The 16,995-nt window shown below is 40.3% G+C and overlaps 1 protein-coding gene across 1 annotated transcript; it reads right to left on the reverse strand.

The window, feature by feature from the left end:
• Positions 1-604: 604 nt before the first annotated feature.
• On the reverse strand, positions 605-7,500 carry unm_hu7912 (un-named hu7912). Its single transcript, XM_058071779.1, has 2 exons — positions 7,248-7,500; positions 605-5,007 (listed from the first exon to the last, which is right to left on the reverse strand). The coding sequence occupies exon 2, from the start codon at positions 4,962-4,964 to the stop codon at positions 1,770-1,772; it is 3,195 nt and encodes a 1,064-aa protein (XP_057927762.1). The 5' UTR covers positions 4,965-5,007; positions 7,248-7,500; the 3' UTR covers positions 605-1,769.
• Positions 7,501-16,995: the final 9,495 nt, after the last annotated feature.

Below are 16,995 nucleotides of genomic sequence, written 5' to 3' on the forward strand. Positions count from 1 at the left end.
ATATTTTGAATGTATTTTAAGGAATATAAAGTTCATATCATTCTTTGTATATTTATTTGTATATACGTTATCCTGACCACTAACATTCAATCTACATCCAGGATGTTGGGATTTTAAACTTTTAATTTATCAGCCTCACCGTGAATAACTGCATTTTGAGATACATAACTTCATGAAACTAACGTTTCATAAAGTCCTGGCCTCAGACATGATTTTCATTTTGCGGCAAATGACAAAGCTGTAATACAACCATTCTTCCACAAGATGGTGGTGCAACAAGGCAAACAAGGCATCCCTAGAATATTTATTCAAGGGATTTATTCAACTTCTATTATTCAATTCTTTAATAAGGGTTGCAAGACTTATGAACCATACCTGATTGGCCGTGTAAATAAACGAATCAAATTGAAATCAAAGTGAAATTTGCTGAGCAAACTTTTTTTTCGAAATACTATCTTACACGTGCCTGATTTTGATTGTTCCTGCAAAACAGCAACAAACAATAAGTTTAACTGTACTCAGTAAATATTAATCAGGGACAATCCATAACAAGAAATATGTTAACTGAATGTGTGTGTATGAAAAACAAATGTAAACCAATTAAGCCACTCGTTCAATTCCATTTATTATATAGCTCTATATGTGTTATAAACATCACAAAATATAAATTTCTAAGGTCTTGCACAAAGATATAATCCAGTAAAAGAGCAATTTTAGCTTAGTTAGCAGTGACAATGGAAGCAGGCATATCTAGATTCTGTGCTGCAGATATTTTGGGAACATTCTCATCATTTATATTTGAATGAAAACAAGTCTTTACAACACATGGTTCAAAGGAACGAGTCCCTATCAACAATACAATTATTTTTCTATGTATTTCGTTGTTGCTCTTTTATTGCATATTGCCTAAAACATACCGTAGTATTAGTTTGTATGATTCAAGTGATCATATAATCAATAACATAACGTAGACTCTTATTTATGAGCACCAACTGCGAGCTCATAAATATTTCTTTAAAATTGTATTTTAAGCAACATTATTAATAAAATATCTGAATAAAAATATCATGCCTTGAGCAAAATAAATTCATCATTTTAAAGGGTTGTTTAAACAACCCTTGAAGACTTCCAACTATACATAACTTTATTTCATATACATATTCCTAAATGAAGGCCACTTTCAAACAACGCAAGTTACTCAAGCATGACACAAAGTTTCATGTAAAATTCTCACTGAGGTGGGAAACTAAAAGGCTGTCTCGACTGTACTTCATTTTCTATCAAACAGGAACTAAAAACAGCCACAGATATACAGTTCACTAGATAAATGAATAAACTCCCAATAGTCAACAGTTGCAGGGTATAATACACATTTCAGTTTTGAGACAAGAATTCAGTGGGATTTATATTAAATTATACATGTTTGTGTCTATTACGTGGACACAAGATGTGCATATCCTGCAAATGTGCTTTATACATTGTTGAGCAGGAATTGAGTTATGATAAATTATACACATTCACATCTTAAACACCAAAGTTGTTGTGCTGTGCCCGGTTTACATGCAATCTTTAACATCTCTGAATGCAAGAGAATCAAAACAGTCAGCATGTGTGGGTGCTTGTGTGCGTAATAGGTCAATAAGTGTGCAAAAGGTCAAAGAGGCAGAGAGGGGAAGTGGCCAAATGCAAATATTTTGTCAGTCTTCAATTTTCCAAATCATATGTATTTACAATATGTACATTTAGTGTAATTCCTATTCATTGCCGCCCTAAATGATATCATCCAACAGATTGGGGGTGCCCACCCAGTCTAATGTTCTGGGCTCGGATGCGGCCATAATCATGCACATGAATTGTTTCCCTGTTCTCTTATCTATTGGGTAAATAGTTGTTGGAGTGAACCTTTTGTTGGTCTCCACAAACTCACACAGCTGATTATAGATTTTGGGGTACTCATGACGAAGGAATACTCCCCTGATCCTCAGCTCACGCTGAATGTTTACAAAGCACACCTCTCTGGCTTTTCTTCCCTCCTCTCCCTCCTGATCAATATCCGGTGTTCCAGGGGGTGGAGTCAGTATGAGAGTTTCCATTTCACTATCCTTCTTCACAAGCTTTTTGTTTGGGCTTGACGAAGCCAAGGATACTTTTGCGTATTTTCGAACTGTTGGTGTTTGGACCCTTGGAGACGGTCTATTAGGCACGAGTTCACCGACAGCTACGGATACATTCAAGAGGAAACATTCACTGGGGTCATATTCATTACCAGCTTGCTGCAAATCTTTGCAGTATTCACCCAGGTTGTCCTTAAAGCCGTCCAGCTCTCTGAGGGATAGGTATGTGGGTGACATGACAAGGCTCTCAAGCCCAACCTGCAGAAAGTTATCAGCTGTCTCTGGATTGGCAAAACCCAAAAAGAGGACACCTCGGCCTCTGGAGAGGTAACCAGCTTTAGCAATACGAGAGAAGGCTTTATGAATCTCTGCATTTTCTCTGCAGAACTTGAGCGTGTGCCGACACACACTACTCACACGTCCATACAGACAGTTTTCTTTGTGGGTCTCCCAGTCGTCCCTGCGGCAGTTTCGCGAGCAGTAAAATGTGTAGCAACTGTGACACGATTTGTAGTACAAGCATGCATTGAACATATTCTCCGAATGTTTGCATTTGTTGTTAGCACACACCATGGTTTCATCTTCCTCCACGCTGTGGTCTGGAGAACATTCTTCTGCGCTTCTTTGTAAAGCATCACATCCACTATCAGGGTCTTTGATTGTGTCGGGACTGGATTTAGAAGACAGGAGTTGAGTATTCAGACATTCAACATTTTCAATCTCAGAAGATTCCCTGACTTTGACATGATCTTCAGTAATCAGTTGTTTAAGCTGATCCAAAAAGTCCCCGCTAGACTTCCTGCTGGTTGGTGGTTTGTAATCAACAACCAAGTCAGCTAACAACTCGTCAAGCTGCTCTAAACTCTGTTGAAGGGAGATGTTGCGTTTCCGGTCTTTGGTCATTTCTGCGTTGAACGACTTCTTGACATCCATCACTCTTGGAGCGGCTTTCTTTTCACTTTCCATAGTATTCCATTTGACAGGGTGCACGCCAAGCCGCTCACTGTTGCCTGTGCATATGTCGTTGTCAGTTATGGTGATCTCAGGGGTCACAAACCACTGGCCGCTCTTGGAATTCTTCCACGGATTGCTCGGGCCTCTCTCTAAAGAGGTCTCAGAGAGAGACAAGGCAGCGTAGCGCTTTGGTGAACTGGATAGGTTAAGGATAACCGGTTGAGATGTGACACTGGGAGAAGCCCTGTGCCTTGCTTGGTGAAACAGATTCTCATAGCTACGTCCACGAGGCACTGATTGTTCTCTCTCATGGTGGGGATAGAGAATATTATCCCACGACTTGGAGTGGCTTTTGGACTCTGCCCCTAATCTACTTGTCTCTGTGCCATAAGTACTATACCATGGGGGTATACCGGGCTCTGTTCTTACTCTTGGTGGTGTGAGCTGAGAAGACTGGTTGGAATAACCAGATATACTTGAGCGATACCAGTCATCTGAAAAAGCCTGCGACATTCGGGGCCGTCTGCGGCCTTCCGTGTGGTATTGCCTCGATGGAAAGTACCGCTCCTCGAAAGAATTAAACGGTTTGTTATAATACAAACTGGTACAACTTTGGTGGTATGGATTGAAGCGGTTTTCATCGCCGTAGTAAGAGCTGGTGGGGGTTTGAGAGAAGTATGACCCTGCCTCACTTGTCGAGTAGGGTGTGCTATATACAGAGTGTGCTGGCTCTTGATTAGAAAAATGGTCTGTGTAATATGACCTGAGAGGAAGGGTATGCACCCACCGATTCCTTGGATCGTACTGACTCGTCATAGTACTACCACGGCTGGCTAAACTGGATCTATCATCCTGAAAGTAAGCTCTAGAAAAGGGAGGTACTGGATATCGAACAGGGTCCTCTGTATAAAAAAAATTTGTAGGGATGTTTGGGTTGGAGTAAGCTCTTTGTTCCTGATTTAGATATGGTGTTATCGGTGAGGGCATTCTGTACATGTCGAGATGCTGGTAAGACAGAGGAGATATGCTGGTGGTGTAGTGATATCCCTGTCTAAAATCTCCACTGTAGCATTCACTTGGAGTCGGTGTGGGTGAGGAGATCATCTGCCGAGGAACATACAAACCCCGGCTGCTACTGGCCTGGGAATATCTTTGCCAAGCGTGACGTTCAGGCCGTGCGTTGGGAATCTGTCTGGATGTGTGTTGAAGTACGGCAGCATCTGGTTTAATGTCAACACGGCATCTAACATGAGGGGTTATGGCTGTTTTGTCTGATTTATCCTCGTCAAAACAATCAGAAACGTAGAGAGGGGGTTGCAGTTTGATTGGATGGACCTCGTTCAAAAAAGCCCTGTTGGAGGAATAACCTTCAGAGGCCCTCAAAGTATCTGATGTTGCCTGTGGGGCGTCCTTGTCCTTGCTGGTCTCCAGAGGAGACACTGAGATGGGCACAGGAGTCAGGGTGGACTTGGTTCTAGGTGCGCTTCTAGATCTTTTTCTATTTACAGAATCTGACCATGTGAGATGGCTGCTTTTGTCTTGGGTGACATGTTGCTGAATGTGCCTGGAGTTAAACAGATCTGGAGATGAGAAGCGAAGATGTCCTGGTTGATCTAGTCCGTTCCATGTTAGGTCTTTGTTTAATGTCTGCTGTTCTGCTCGCTTAAAAGGATACTCCATCGGTGAAGAGACTGACTGGGGCTCGTCCAGAGATTCAAGAAAGTCAAAACTGCGGCAGTGTCTTTTGTTAATGATTTCTGGTTTATCAATCATCTTCAAGTCACATTGCAAAGAACAGTGAGGAGAAACTATGTGTTTGGTGGTCGGATAAAGAGGAATGTCCCGGTGAAGAGTTGTTGCCAGAAGATCAGGAGGATGTGTTCGGGTCATCTTCATGGAACTTCAGAGCCCTCCATTCAGTGTGACATATCAAAACAACCTGAGAAAGGAAATAGAGTGAAAATAACTTCCAGAATATGCACATTTACCCAGATCCTCACTAAAATGCATTTAATAGGTCCTGCCTTGGCACATGCGCCACTCTACTTAGTTTTGTACAAATCAATTTAGTATCTTTTACACAATCCTGAGACATCGACACTTAGTTTTAAAATTCCCATCACATTTTGAATTGATCTGTTTTATTGTGACAAACACTCAATTTTAGCTTTTATTGAACTACTGTGTTTGAATTTCCGCTCTTCCTGTGTGTATTTTCTCCGGGTACTCCGGTTTTCTTCCATATTCCAAAAACACGAATGTTAGGTTAACTGGCGACTCTAAATTGTCCACAGGTATCAAAGTGTGTGTGAATGATTGTGCCTTGTGATTGGCTGGCAACGAGTCCAGGGTGTACCCAAAGTCAGCTGGGATTGGCTCCAGCACACCCCCTAAACCCTAATGAGGATAAGCAGCATAGGAAATGGACGAATGGATGGATGAACTACTGTTTAAAGAAAAAAAACTATTTAATAAAAAAGGCTTTTAAATCTTTGATGCAAGATGTGGAATAATAGATAGGCTTATAATACCTAGGTATGATAAAAACAAAACAAAACAATTTAACAAAATAAATTTGTGTGTAACACACAAATAGATGTTCTTGTTGGCACTTCCTCAAGCTAACCCTGAGCTGCCATCTGTTCATCGTGATGAGAGAGAACTGACCAGCCATGTCCCTGCCATGTCTCGCCAGCACACCTAAATATCACGCCTCCTCACACACAAACAATCTCTACAGCCAAACCTATGCTATATATTTTTTCCTGTAAAATAATTTGATGCAAATATATATTTGTTAAAAAGAATAAAATCGCAAAATAAATTACAAATAAATATATATTTTTTTCAAATCAAGGGTAAAAAGGACTTTTCACCCCATCCACATCGTTCTGACTATTTGACCTGGAATTTTCAGCTAAGGCTCAAGGCACAATGTAGAATTAAAATTAAAATAAAATAAAAAATCAAAAAGTGGAAAAAAATGGAGAAAAAAGGCAGTGTCAAAAGAAAAAATAAACCTTTGTCTGTTAATATATGTATAATTTTAAAAAAATATTTTTTACAAAATAGAAATAATATAAATTATGTAAAAATATCAAAATGCCCCCCACAAATTTGTTGATTTTTCCGTATGTAGCCCTCAATGGAAAAATACTATATGATAATGATATTCCTATTAAAATGTGAGTGTGTAGCAGCCTCAACACATACCAGTAATGCAATACAGCATGAGTTGTTTTCAAGGTCTGCCTTGGTGAGGTACTGCATGGGGGGGCTGACTTTCGAATGTGCTGCAAGGATTATAAACCCATCCTATTCCTGCTACATTGCAACATAGGATAGCACGGTACACAAATTATATTTGTCAGTTACAAATAGAGATTTGGCCAAGTTTAGCAACTATTGTTAGCTATCATTGAATGTATAGCCTAGTATAACCACACATGAAATTGTCAGTGGCTCCCCTGAGACTGCTTCTGTATATGTGGTATAAATGAAAGTAAATACAAACTTTAACTTTAGGCTGTGATAAATACAGACTCCTGTAACATATTTGGAACCAAAGAACAACAGCAAGGGCTTAAATATGCCCGAACTTACTAAATGCAAGCTTACGGCCTATTTACGGTCAAATGCAGCTCTTCAATAGATGCACAAACCCCTTTCTTTCATTCTTTCTTTGCTTCTTTCTCACCCCTCAAGTTTTAAAATCGCATGCCACGTCCTGTCTCCATGGCTACAGCAACCCTTCACCACACAAGAGCCAAAATCGCAGGAAAAAATGGACTTTGAATCAGCAAATTGCTGTGACACCTGCAACAGAACCGTGTTTTCTATGCTTAAATGTTATAGTGTGTGTGTTTTACAGGCACTCTCGTTTAATACTCCTTTTTTGTGTATATTGAACTTGGCAACCGTTATTGCAGTGTTGGGGGTTATATTATTCTTTCATTGCAATGTCGTCTCTTTAGTAAGCTTAAAAACAGTAGTTTAGTGTCAAGTGTTTTTAGTCCACTGTATTTTTGTACTGCAGCACGATCGGCCCTGCGTATGTGGCCTGAATGACATCATTTGCGCAGGAAAAAAAAGGCTAACAGCGGGAGGAAAAGGGGAGGGGGGCTGACTTTGGGTTAAGTTTGCGAAAATAAGAAGATTGTAGTGAAGGACTCTTCTTACCGTTAGTCCACGCAGAAGATCCACGCAGATGCAGAGAAGATGGTGAGGAGGCGGTGTGTGCTGCTGCAGCCTGCCGCACCTGTCAAGAACCACCATCCGTCGAGCTCTGCTCCTCAATGATGTCTTACATGTTGGCTGCTTCACCCTGACATGATCCCTTCAGTCGTCTCTAATGTGGAACACAGCATGTGAGCATGTGTGTGTGTGTGTGTGTGTGTGTGTGTGTGTGTGCGTGGGTGTGTTTGTGTGATGGAGGAAGAGGAGGGAGGCGTAACTGAGCCTGCGTCGGGAGGCGTGGCTACCCTACGTAAGTAAGTTGAGGGGGGTCCTCACCATCGATGCAGTCTCATCCTTCATGATGATACACTATGCAAAACTGGACAAACGTAATTTGCTAATTCATCCATCAGAGAATCAGAAAAACCGTTAATTACTCCTTGAATCTTAATACATCTTATATGTACAGATATGTACATTTCTATATGTAAATTACAGTACTACCTGAACTACCTGTACTGCATTTCTTTTACAATTGCACATTTCAACATGCAATTATGGTACTGCACTAATTGCACCGTATTGATAATACATAGGGCTGCACTGCGAACGAGTGGTTAGCGCACATGCCTCACAGCCCGAGTTCGATTCCACCCTCAGCCATCTCTGTGTGGAGTTTGCATGTTCTCCCCGTGCATGCATGGGTTTTCTCCAGGTACTCCGGTTTCCTCCCACATGCCAAAAACATGCTAGGTTAATTGGCAACTCCAAATTGTCCATGTGAGTGTGAATGGTTGTTTGTCTATATGTGCCCTGTGATTGGCTGGCGACCAGTCCAGGGTGTACCCCGCCTCTCGCCCGAAGACAGCTGGGATAGGCTCCAGCACCCCCGCGACCCTCGTGAGGAAAAGCGGTAGAAAATGAATGAATGAATGAATTTATTTCACCCACTTCTGGGCATGCCCGTTCCGCTGTGATTGGTCACACGCCCAAAGTGCTTCTTAACTTAAAAAAAAACCCAATGCCAACGACATTTCAGATAATGAGGTGCTTCCTAAATATGAACCATATAAGGAAATCTGCCCTGCTGTGACATCACAAAGGGGTAGTTTTACCACACTTGGCTCAAACCAAGCATTTTGAGCCATCCCAAACTACTTTCAAAGCTCACTTCAAAATCTCAAAAAACCTAAAAAAAATCTCAAAACCTCATTATCTGAAATAATTTTACACGAAAATACAACATTGTCACTACATTTATAGGCCCCATTTAATACATACACAATACATTGTCAAACTATACTGTCTGTACATGTGGCTGCCGTAGCTGCCATAGCTCTGCAAGTATTTATCTAAATTAATAGAATCTACCAGTGCATTTTGTTAAATTGTAATGTCTATTTCAACTTTCGGCCCTTTGTATTGAGTTGTTAAACATTCATTCATCAATTAATTTTCTGTACAGCTCGTCCTCATTCGGGTCATGAGTGAACTGGAGTCTACACCAGTCCACACCAGGCCAGTGACTTACAGGGTGAAGACAAACAACCATTCACACATACTGTATTTACAGTCTCCAATTAGCTTAATATGCATGTTTTTGTGATGTGTGAGGATGCCGGAATATGTTGAGAAAACCCAGTAAATGCAATACAGAATATGTTGAGAAAACCCAAGCATTAACTAATAAAGAATCAATATAACTTCATCGTTTTCAATCAGAGAAGGGTTTTTTTTTTTGTTTGCTTGCATCACACACATCCCCCCCATAGTCATGGCGTCTGCATCCTTTGAATTGGTGATGGGGACAGTTGGCTGTGAGCCCCATGCCGCCCACGGCATGTGACTGCTGCAGGAAATGTGCTTAGCAAAGCGTTCCCACAGTAGATACAAATCACAACAACAGGCGAGCTACGGTGATCAGACTGGAGAACATTTTGTTGCAAAATATACAGCTTTGTTGTCCACAAATGGTTGGAAAACGGCATGAAATGTCTTCTGCATCCTTGTCACAAAACTCCACTGCAAACCAATCTCCATCTGTGATATAGCCCACGTGTGAGATATGATTCAGAATGATGGTATTGTGTAGCAATCAGTACCCCCCCACAGTGATTATATGTGAGCATGTGTGACTCAGCCCCATGCAGCATTGTACACTGGCATCAGTTCGTGTCAGCTGTGGGTTTTCGGGCATAAGTGCCTGTCAGTTGGCTGCTAGCAGGTGTCTCAGGCACCTTGAAAAATAAATAGCTCTCTCTTGATTAGAATTGTATCTTTTAATGACAGGAAAAGCACCCAGACCACCAAAACTATGAACATTAATTGAGCGCTGGCGGAATCTACTCTGCTTCCACAATTCACATAGACTTTCATGCATGCACCTCTCACGTAATGAGCAATAAGGAAGAATGTGGTTATACACGGTTTAACTGTAACTGTAGTGATTGTCAATAAATCTCACCTTTCATTAAGTAAAATACATACATGCCAACTAGCTTGTAAAAAGTGTAAGTGAGCGTGTAAGTGATCATTTACATTTTTTTTACAGTTTATAAAACAATATCAATGTAATAAAAGGGACATTACCTCATATTACAAACATATCTAAAGAGGCCTTGGAGCAAGTGGTTGGAGCTCCTGGTTCCCTACCAGCAAAAGAAATGCATTTTAATCTGTCAACGGCATTTCACACTGGACTGTTTTGTGAACATGGGTCACTATGCAGCTGGACTAGACGACTTGCTGAAGCCATACACATTTCCAACGTTACTTGGTTGTGTAGAAGAGTCAGAAGGGCAAGCAGTAAGTAACAGTTTATCATTGTCCTAACTGTGTTTATTTTGTGTAAGTCATGGAGCAAAAGCGCTTGTCTGTGTAGCACTATAAAGTGTGCATACAGGGAGCCGAGTAATAACACATGATCACATAACCGTTTCCCACCACATTAGACGTTACTGATGTGGCAAAATGCTAAAACTACTTTGAGACGTCTTGAAGTAACCTATTTTCTTGAGAAACTTCAGACTTTCCAGTCTTTATTATCTTATTTTCCAGTCTTTTCCAGTCTTATTTTCGGATGGGATTCGGAATCCAACACATATGGCATCTAGCAGCACAAATCGGAGGTTCTGTTAAGTATGTATGAATGTGACCAACCACAATGGAGTAGGCATGCCTGGAGACGGGCCGTTGGTGGAATACATGAAATAAATGGAAAACATACACTTTTTTCTGTGCGCACGGATTATTGATGAACATTAAGAATGGCCAGTTGGTGGATGCGTTAACCTTTTCGTTCCTCGCCTGTATCTGGGACACAGGGCAGTACACCATATTGACACCACAGGCCCCCTGCCCGTTCTCATAAAAAGGAAACCATAAATATGACTTATTTAGATGATAGTGCATGTGTACCTAATGTTGCACTCTGTGCAAGTAAATGTTAGATTTGATGGTGCATCACGACTTAATTACAGCAGGAATAGCTTTTAGGAACTCTTGGCAATATAAGCAATGCCTTCCTAAGTCCCCATGAAGCTTTAAATCTTCAAAGTAATCCTCTCTGTCATTTTAAGCAATCCATATACTGTAGGATTCATGCTGTTCAGCACGGATTTTAGCACAGATTTGGATTCAGTAGTCTTTGCTTTTGCAAAAAGGTTGTCTATTTTACTGTTCAAATCGGAAGTGCAAAGGTTCCACTGGTTCACAGCTGCTGTAATTAGCTTGCTTTAAAGGTGTGTAAATCAGTTCTTCACTCTCTGGCGTGGTATGGTGTGTCACTGTCACCTGAGATGTGCAGATCACGTTTGATGCCCCGTTTGAGTCATGAAGGAATGCTATGAAGGCAGCTTTTGTGGATTGTGCGCATATTATCTGTGTAAGGGAAAGTGTGGAGATGTGATGATTCTGTTACTAGTTTGGCATTCGTTCTAGAATGTGTACCTGTAATGCAATCTGTCAGGAGTCTTACTGCTACAACTTAAGTGGTTATGGTATAAATTAATATAGATTTATTCCTTATATTTTAAATATTATATATTATATATTATATAATCTATATAATCTATAATCTACATATACACCATATATGTATATATATCTTGGACAAATGTAAATTGAGACCTCTGTTCTATGGTGTGTTCATTCAGTAGAAGAAGCATGGTAAGAAGACAAAAAGACCAAAAAGACAAAAAAAATTGCTTCTAAATGAAATTTGGCTCTTCCTATTTGTCAAATTTGGATGACTGTGTGCAGAAAAAAAAGAACAATCCCATCCACTCCAAGTAACACTAACAACATCGAATTTTGTAAACAAGCCAATCCATTTGGGAGTGGTATCCATGGTAACGCACACTGAGTAGGAGCAAAAGAGAGTGAATAGATTTCAAAGGGAATGAAGTAATGTGATGATGGGAGTTATCCAAACACAAATGAAATCCATGTCATTTTGCCGAATCACAGCAACCTCCAATATACCATCATGGACTGTGGGTTTATTTAGATTTAGTCGCAAACGGATGTATGGATCGTCTTCCTCTATCTTATTCTATATGTCCTGCTAACATTTCAGTTAACATAAGGTTTTCCATAAGGAGACACCCTCCAGGAGAACTGGAAGACAGGAAGATGCCTTGACAACAACCCACGCTCATGTGGGTCAATGTTAAGATAAGAATAGAGTGAATATTATTCACAGCTGCACTGAGCAAACACAAACTCCTCTGTCCTGCTCTCTGGAGTCACTGTGCGACATCCCATGGTGAGGCTTAATTAAATCTTCACCACACACTCCTCTCTTATCCTTCCTCATCTGCCATTTTGGCGAACGAATGACTCAGTCATCTGTGCAAGTTTATTAAAGGGGAAATTAAGAGAAGACCCTCTTGGTGGGCGTGGTCTCTGAGTGCCTCGGATTATTACAATTATTTGTGGTTGCAGTGTGGTGTTCCTGTGAAATTGTTATGTAATCACAAGGGAAGGGGCTGCTGTCATATCACACTTGCTGAAAATGCTCTTAGTCGTAGTTTCATCTTTCTTTAAACAGTGATTGATTTAATTTATTATCCTTTTTAACACAAGGCCGTCATTCAAGTCACATTTTTTTGCAAATGGGAGACAACAATGCCTTTGTGTCTCGGTGACGAGGGAACAGTGAGTCCCTTCTTAGTTTAGATATTGTTTACCGTCCATTTGACAACAGTACAATGCCAAAGCCGACTCAAATTGTCCGAGGCTGTAGACTGTGTGTTGTCGTTGGTACAAGTCACTATTTAGCATTCAAAGACAAAGTGAATGATGACAGAAGGAATAGAATACTGACATTAGCGTGTTAGGGAGCATCATTTGCATACCTGGACGCGAGCACAAGGCAAGTTTATTTATAAAGCACAATTCATATACAAGGTCCGTGATTCAAAATGCTTTAGAGAAATGAAGGGTAAAATAACTTCATAAATCATTGATAAAATTCCCCATGCATCCATCCAAGGTCTGAGGTATGCTGGAGCCTATCCCAGCTGTCTTTGGACCAAGGTACATCCTGGACTGTTCCAGATTTTGGCATAGTCTCACGGTGACTAATAAGACTTTATATTTGTTTCTGTGCCCTACAGACAATGATTTCAATTTGGTTTGAGTTTATCTGGAGAAAGTTGTTTTGTATCCATACTCTGATCTGTTTGATGCAGTCACCAAGTAAATCTGCAGCATTCTTCTTTCCCTTTCCTGTACATTCTAACGAGAGAATTCAAGCTAGTATGAGCTACCTAACATTGTGTGTCATTGGGACCTACTACCTATTTTGGCGCTAAAGCCCGAACAAAAACAACTCCAATAAATGCCAACAGTTTTCCATTTACATTACTGACTTGTATATTAACCAAACTACAGCAATATTGTTACTCAGTTAACACAAAAAATGATATTTATCTTGTGGAGTAACACATCGCCCCGCAAAACACTTGTCTCACAGATGAAACAAACGGAAGAGTGCATACCCTACTCTCAATTTCGCTACAAAGAGTCAACAAGATGCTCATTTGCTGTTAGAGAAGTCTTGTGTTGGAGGACAGTCATCCAATGAGTGTGCCGTCGTTGTTCCTATGCTGCTGTTGTTGACGGAGTAGCGTAAATTTCGGTAATGTTTTAAATCATCAGATTACTGCAAGATTATCTTAGTATTAAATGTATTAAATCATCAATGTACTTGTTAATGCATGATCACAGCATGTATATCAAACGATAGAATGCTTTGTAGTCAAAATAGCGCGGCCCCAGTGACATGTATTATTAGCTAGCTCATTTTAACTACATTTCTCTATTCCCACATTCCTTTTTTTCCTCCCACATTCCAAAAACATGCTAGGTTAATTGGCGACTCCAGATTGTCCATAGGTATGAATGTGAGTGTGAATGCTTGTTTGTCTATATGTGCCCTGTGATTGGCTGGCGACCAGTTCAGGGTGTACCCCGCCTCTCACCCGAAGACAGCTGGGATAGGCTCCAGCATGCCTGCGACCCTAGTGAGGATAAGCGGCACAGAAAATTGATGGATGTAATACTAGCACTGCAGCTCCCTTTGCTATGTCAGTGTCCTCATATGTATCTGATATATTATGCATTATTTCGGACAAGTGTATGTGTAAAAAGTGGACAAACGTGCCCAGTAGAGCTAACACTCAGGAGTGGACAAATGGACAAATGCATCTATGCAATGAGCATTAAAATCACAGACACATAAAAGACCATGGTACTAGTCGCGCAACGGCCCTTAATGTCAAAATTCCAGCATCAATATTTTGGGTAAGACACCTAAATTTGATAGTATTAATGCATCAGTAGAATGGCATTATTTACAGTATATTTGTATTACTCAAGGACTATGTGAAACACATGCGAACACAAGGTGGGATCAGATCTTTGCTCATCCAGCCATGAAATTACACATAACAATTAACTTTGCCACGTGCTTCAATTTGTTGATCTAATTGCGTCATCATGTATGTAATTACACACGTGACTGGCAGCTGCAGCCATCCAGATGCACCTGTGTTCTGAGCTTCTAAGGGCTCCTTAAATGGGTCAACTCTCAAAATAACCTGTCTCTTGAAGAAGTCGTGAGTGCCCCCACTTTGTCTTCGTTTTTGTTTACAGCTCAGCACAATTATTACTAGCAACTCCTTTGAGTGTTTCACTTGAGTCCTGTAAAGTTGTAGTATAAAGGATGGATGAGGACAATTAACACCTACTGATGAATGGACGGATTTGTTCATCAGTGAATGGTAGAAATATACAAAAAAAGACCATAGTAACTCTCTACTAGAAGAAATGCAAAGCATACGCCACCATAAAAAACACTCTGACCTTTCAGGAAGGAAGAATCCACGCAACATCTTTTCTTGCACTCCTTTCAGTCTCCTTTCAGTCTGCAGTGAAAACTTTACAGAGATACGGAATACATTGATTTGGTGATGAAGAGTTAAACTTATGTGCCCTGGCGACCAGTCCAGGGTTGCACCCCGCCTCTCGCCCGAAGACAGCTGGGATAGGCTCCAGCACCCCTCTTGTGAGGGTAAGTGGTAGAAAATGAATGAATGAATGAATGAATGAGTTAAACTTATTCCACACCAAATAAGAAAACGTATAGCGCAATAGCAGATACAGGAAGTTTTGATATGTTGTTGTTCACACAGTTTTCACATACAATTGTGCTGTGCTGTTCTCAGTTTACAGCGTGCCGCATTATTTTTATTTTTATTTTTATTTTATATGTGGCCATAAATTAAACATAATTTTGCTCTGTATATACAAGACTCACTTCAATGCAGTGTGCCACAGAAGATATATGTACAATATGGCCACACTATATGCACGCAATATGCCACACTACTCTCAATAATGGACTGGAGCCTACCCCAGCTGTCTTCGGGCGAGAGGCGTGGTACACCCTGGACTGGTCCCCAGCCAATCACAGGGCACATATAGACAAACAACCATTCACATTCACATTCATACCTATAGACAATTTGGAGTCGCCAGTTAACCTAACATGTTTTTGGAATGTGGGAGGAAACCGGAGTACCCGGAGAAAACCCACGCACATACGGAGATGCCCAAGCAGAGACTCTTTCCGATTTCCTGACTGTGTGGCCAACAAGCTCACCCAAACGTTGTAAGAAACGCAAGGAAGTGGTAAATAAACTATTTACCGTATTCAAACTCAAATGTCCTCTTTGCAAGCAGCCACATGTGTGAGAACACGTCACGTTCACAGGCAGTCAGAAATCACAACACTATTTAACACGAGACATAACTACACTAATCTTCTTAAAGTGACAGTAATAATCGAGCTGTGCCGTCGTCTTGTTCCCGACATTGAAATGTTGCTAGTGCTTTGGCACACAACCTGACCGACATCACAGTCAAGGAAATTTTGCTATATACTATATCTCTCAAGAAAGAGGCATTAGACATGCATTATTGAACTCATACATCCTTAGTTTTTTTATTATTCATGATTTTCTGTAACTTACGCTTGAGTCTATGTCAGATAAGACCAATAGATGACATGCTAATGGGTGATTGTTAGCGTTCATTCATTCATTTTCTACCGCTTTTTCCTCACAAGGGTCACGGGGGGTGCTGGAGCCTATCCCAGCTGTCTTCGGGCGAGAGGCGGGGTACACCCTGGACTGGTCGCCAGCCAATCACAGGGCACATATAGACAAACAACCATTCACACTCACATTCATACCTATGGACAATTTGGAGTCGCCAATTAACCTAACATGGTTTTGGAATGTGGGAGAAAAAAAAGGAATGTGGGAGGAGAGAAATGTAGTTAAAATGAGCTAGCTAATAATACATGTCATTGGGGCCGCGCTATTTTGACTACAATTCAGTTTCAATGCTGAATTTGTCACTGCATCACTTCACATGTCCAGTCAATCAAGCTCTCATAGATGATAGTATATTAAAACCATTCTTGATAGCACCCAAAGCCTGTTTACCTTTGCAAGCCTCTGAGTAACATGTGAAAGCTTATACGGTTGTACAGCAATAAATCAATGATTAAAAATGTCCCAAAGCCCTAGTTGTATGAATTATGTCTAAGTATTGTATGTCAGTTGAAGGCAATATAATACTGTATAAACATACTGGCTTATGCCACCTTGTGGTCAGAGTAACACTTACAAGTTCAACCTGCAAGGGCATTGCCAGTTGTTTGATAATTTTGAAGCAAAAAATAAGTAACACAACTGATATAATAAAGTTAACGTTGGTCAGTCTGCTGTATTCATTTTGTTGATCATCGACTTTATTGGGCATGTGCATATTTCAACATATCAACATATTCATTTGCACATCATATAATAGAAAGATTCAATATAACATCAATTTACATAGAATTTTTATAACATATTATGAATTACATTATACATTTCCATTTTTTTTAAATGAGCCAGCACATCAGCTTTTGATTCTTTCATTTGCATGTATGTTTTCTCATATGTGGCAGGCATTGACTGATTGACTGATCTTTTCCACTCACACTGACAAGGATTTTAAATCTTTCCACAATGATTATACAATGCATAAATAAAGCAAATCGCTTGCATTGACAGTCAAATATATTTACCATAAGTAAATGCAATATGTTAACATTAGAACATATGTGTGACTATCAAAAGGTAAATTAATTCCAAGGACTTTTGTGCAGTGTTTCAAGTCATCCTGTCAGAGCCAG

Source organism: Doryrhamphus excisus, chromosome 4, assembly GCF_030265055.1.
Source record: "Doryrhamphus excisus isolate RoL2022-K1 chromosome 4, RoL_Dexc_1.0, whole genome shotgun sequence".
Lineage (NCBI taxonomy): Eukaryota > Metazoa > Chordata > Actinopteri > Syngnathiformes > Syngnathidae > Doryrhamphus > Doryrhamphus excisus.

Bases quoted from the DNA above. Each gene is read 5' to 3' on its own strand.
- unm_hu7912 (XM_058071779.1), bottom strand. From the start codon at position 4,964: ATGAAGATGACCCGAACACATCCTCCTGATCTTCTGGCAACAACTCTT.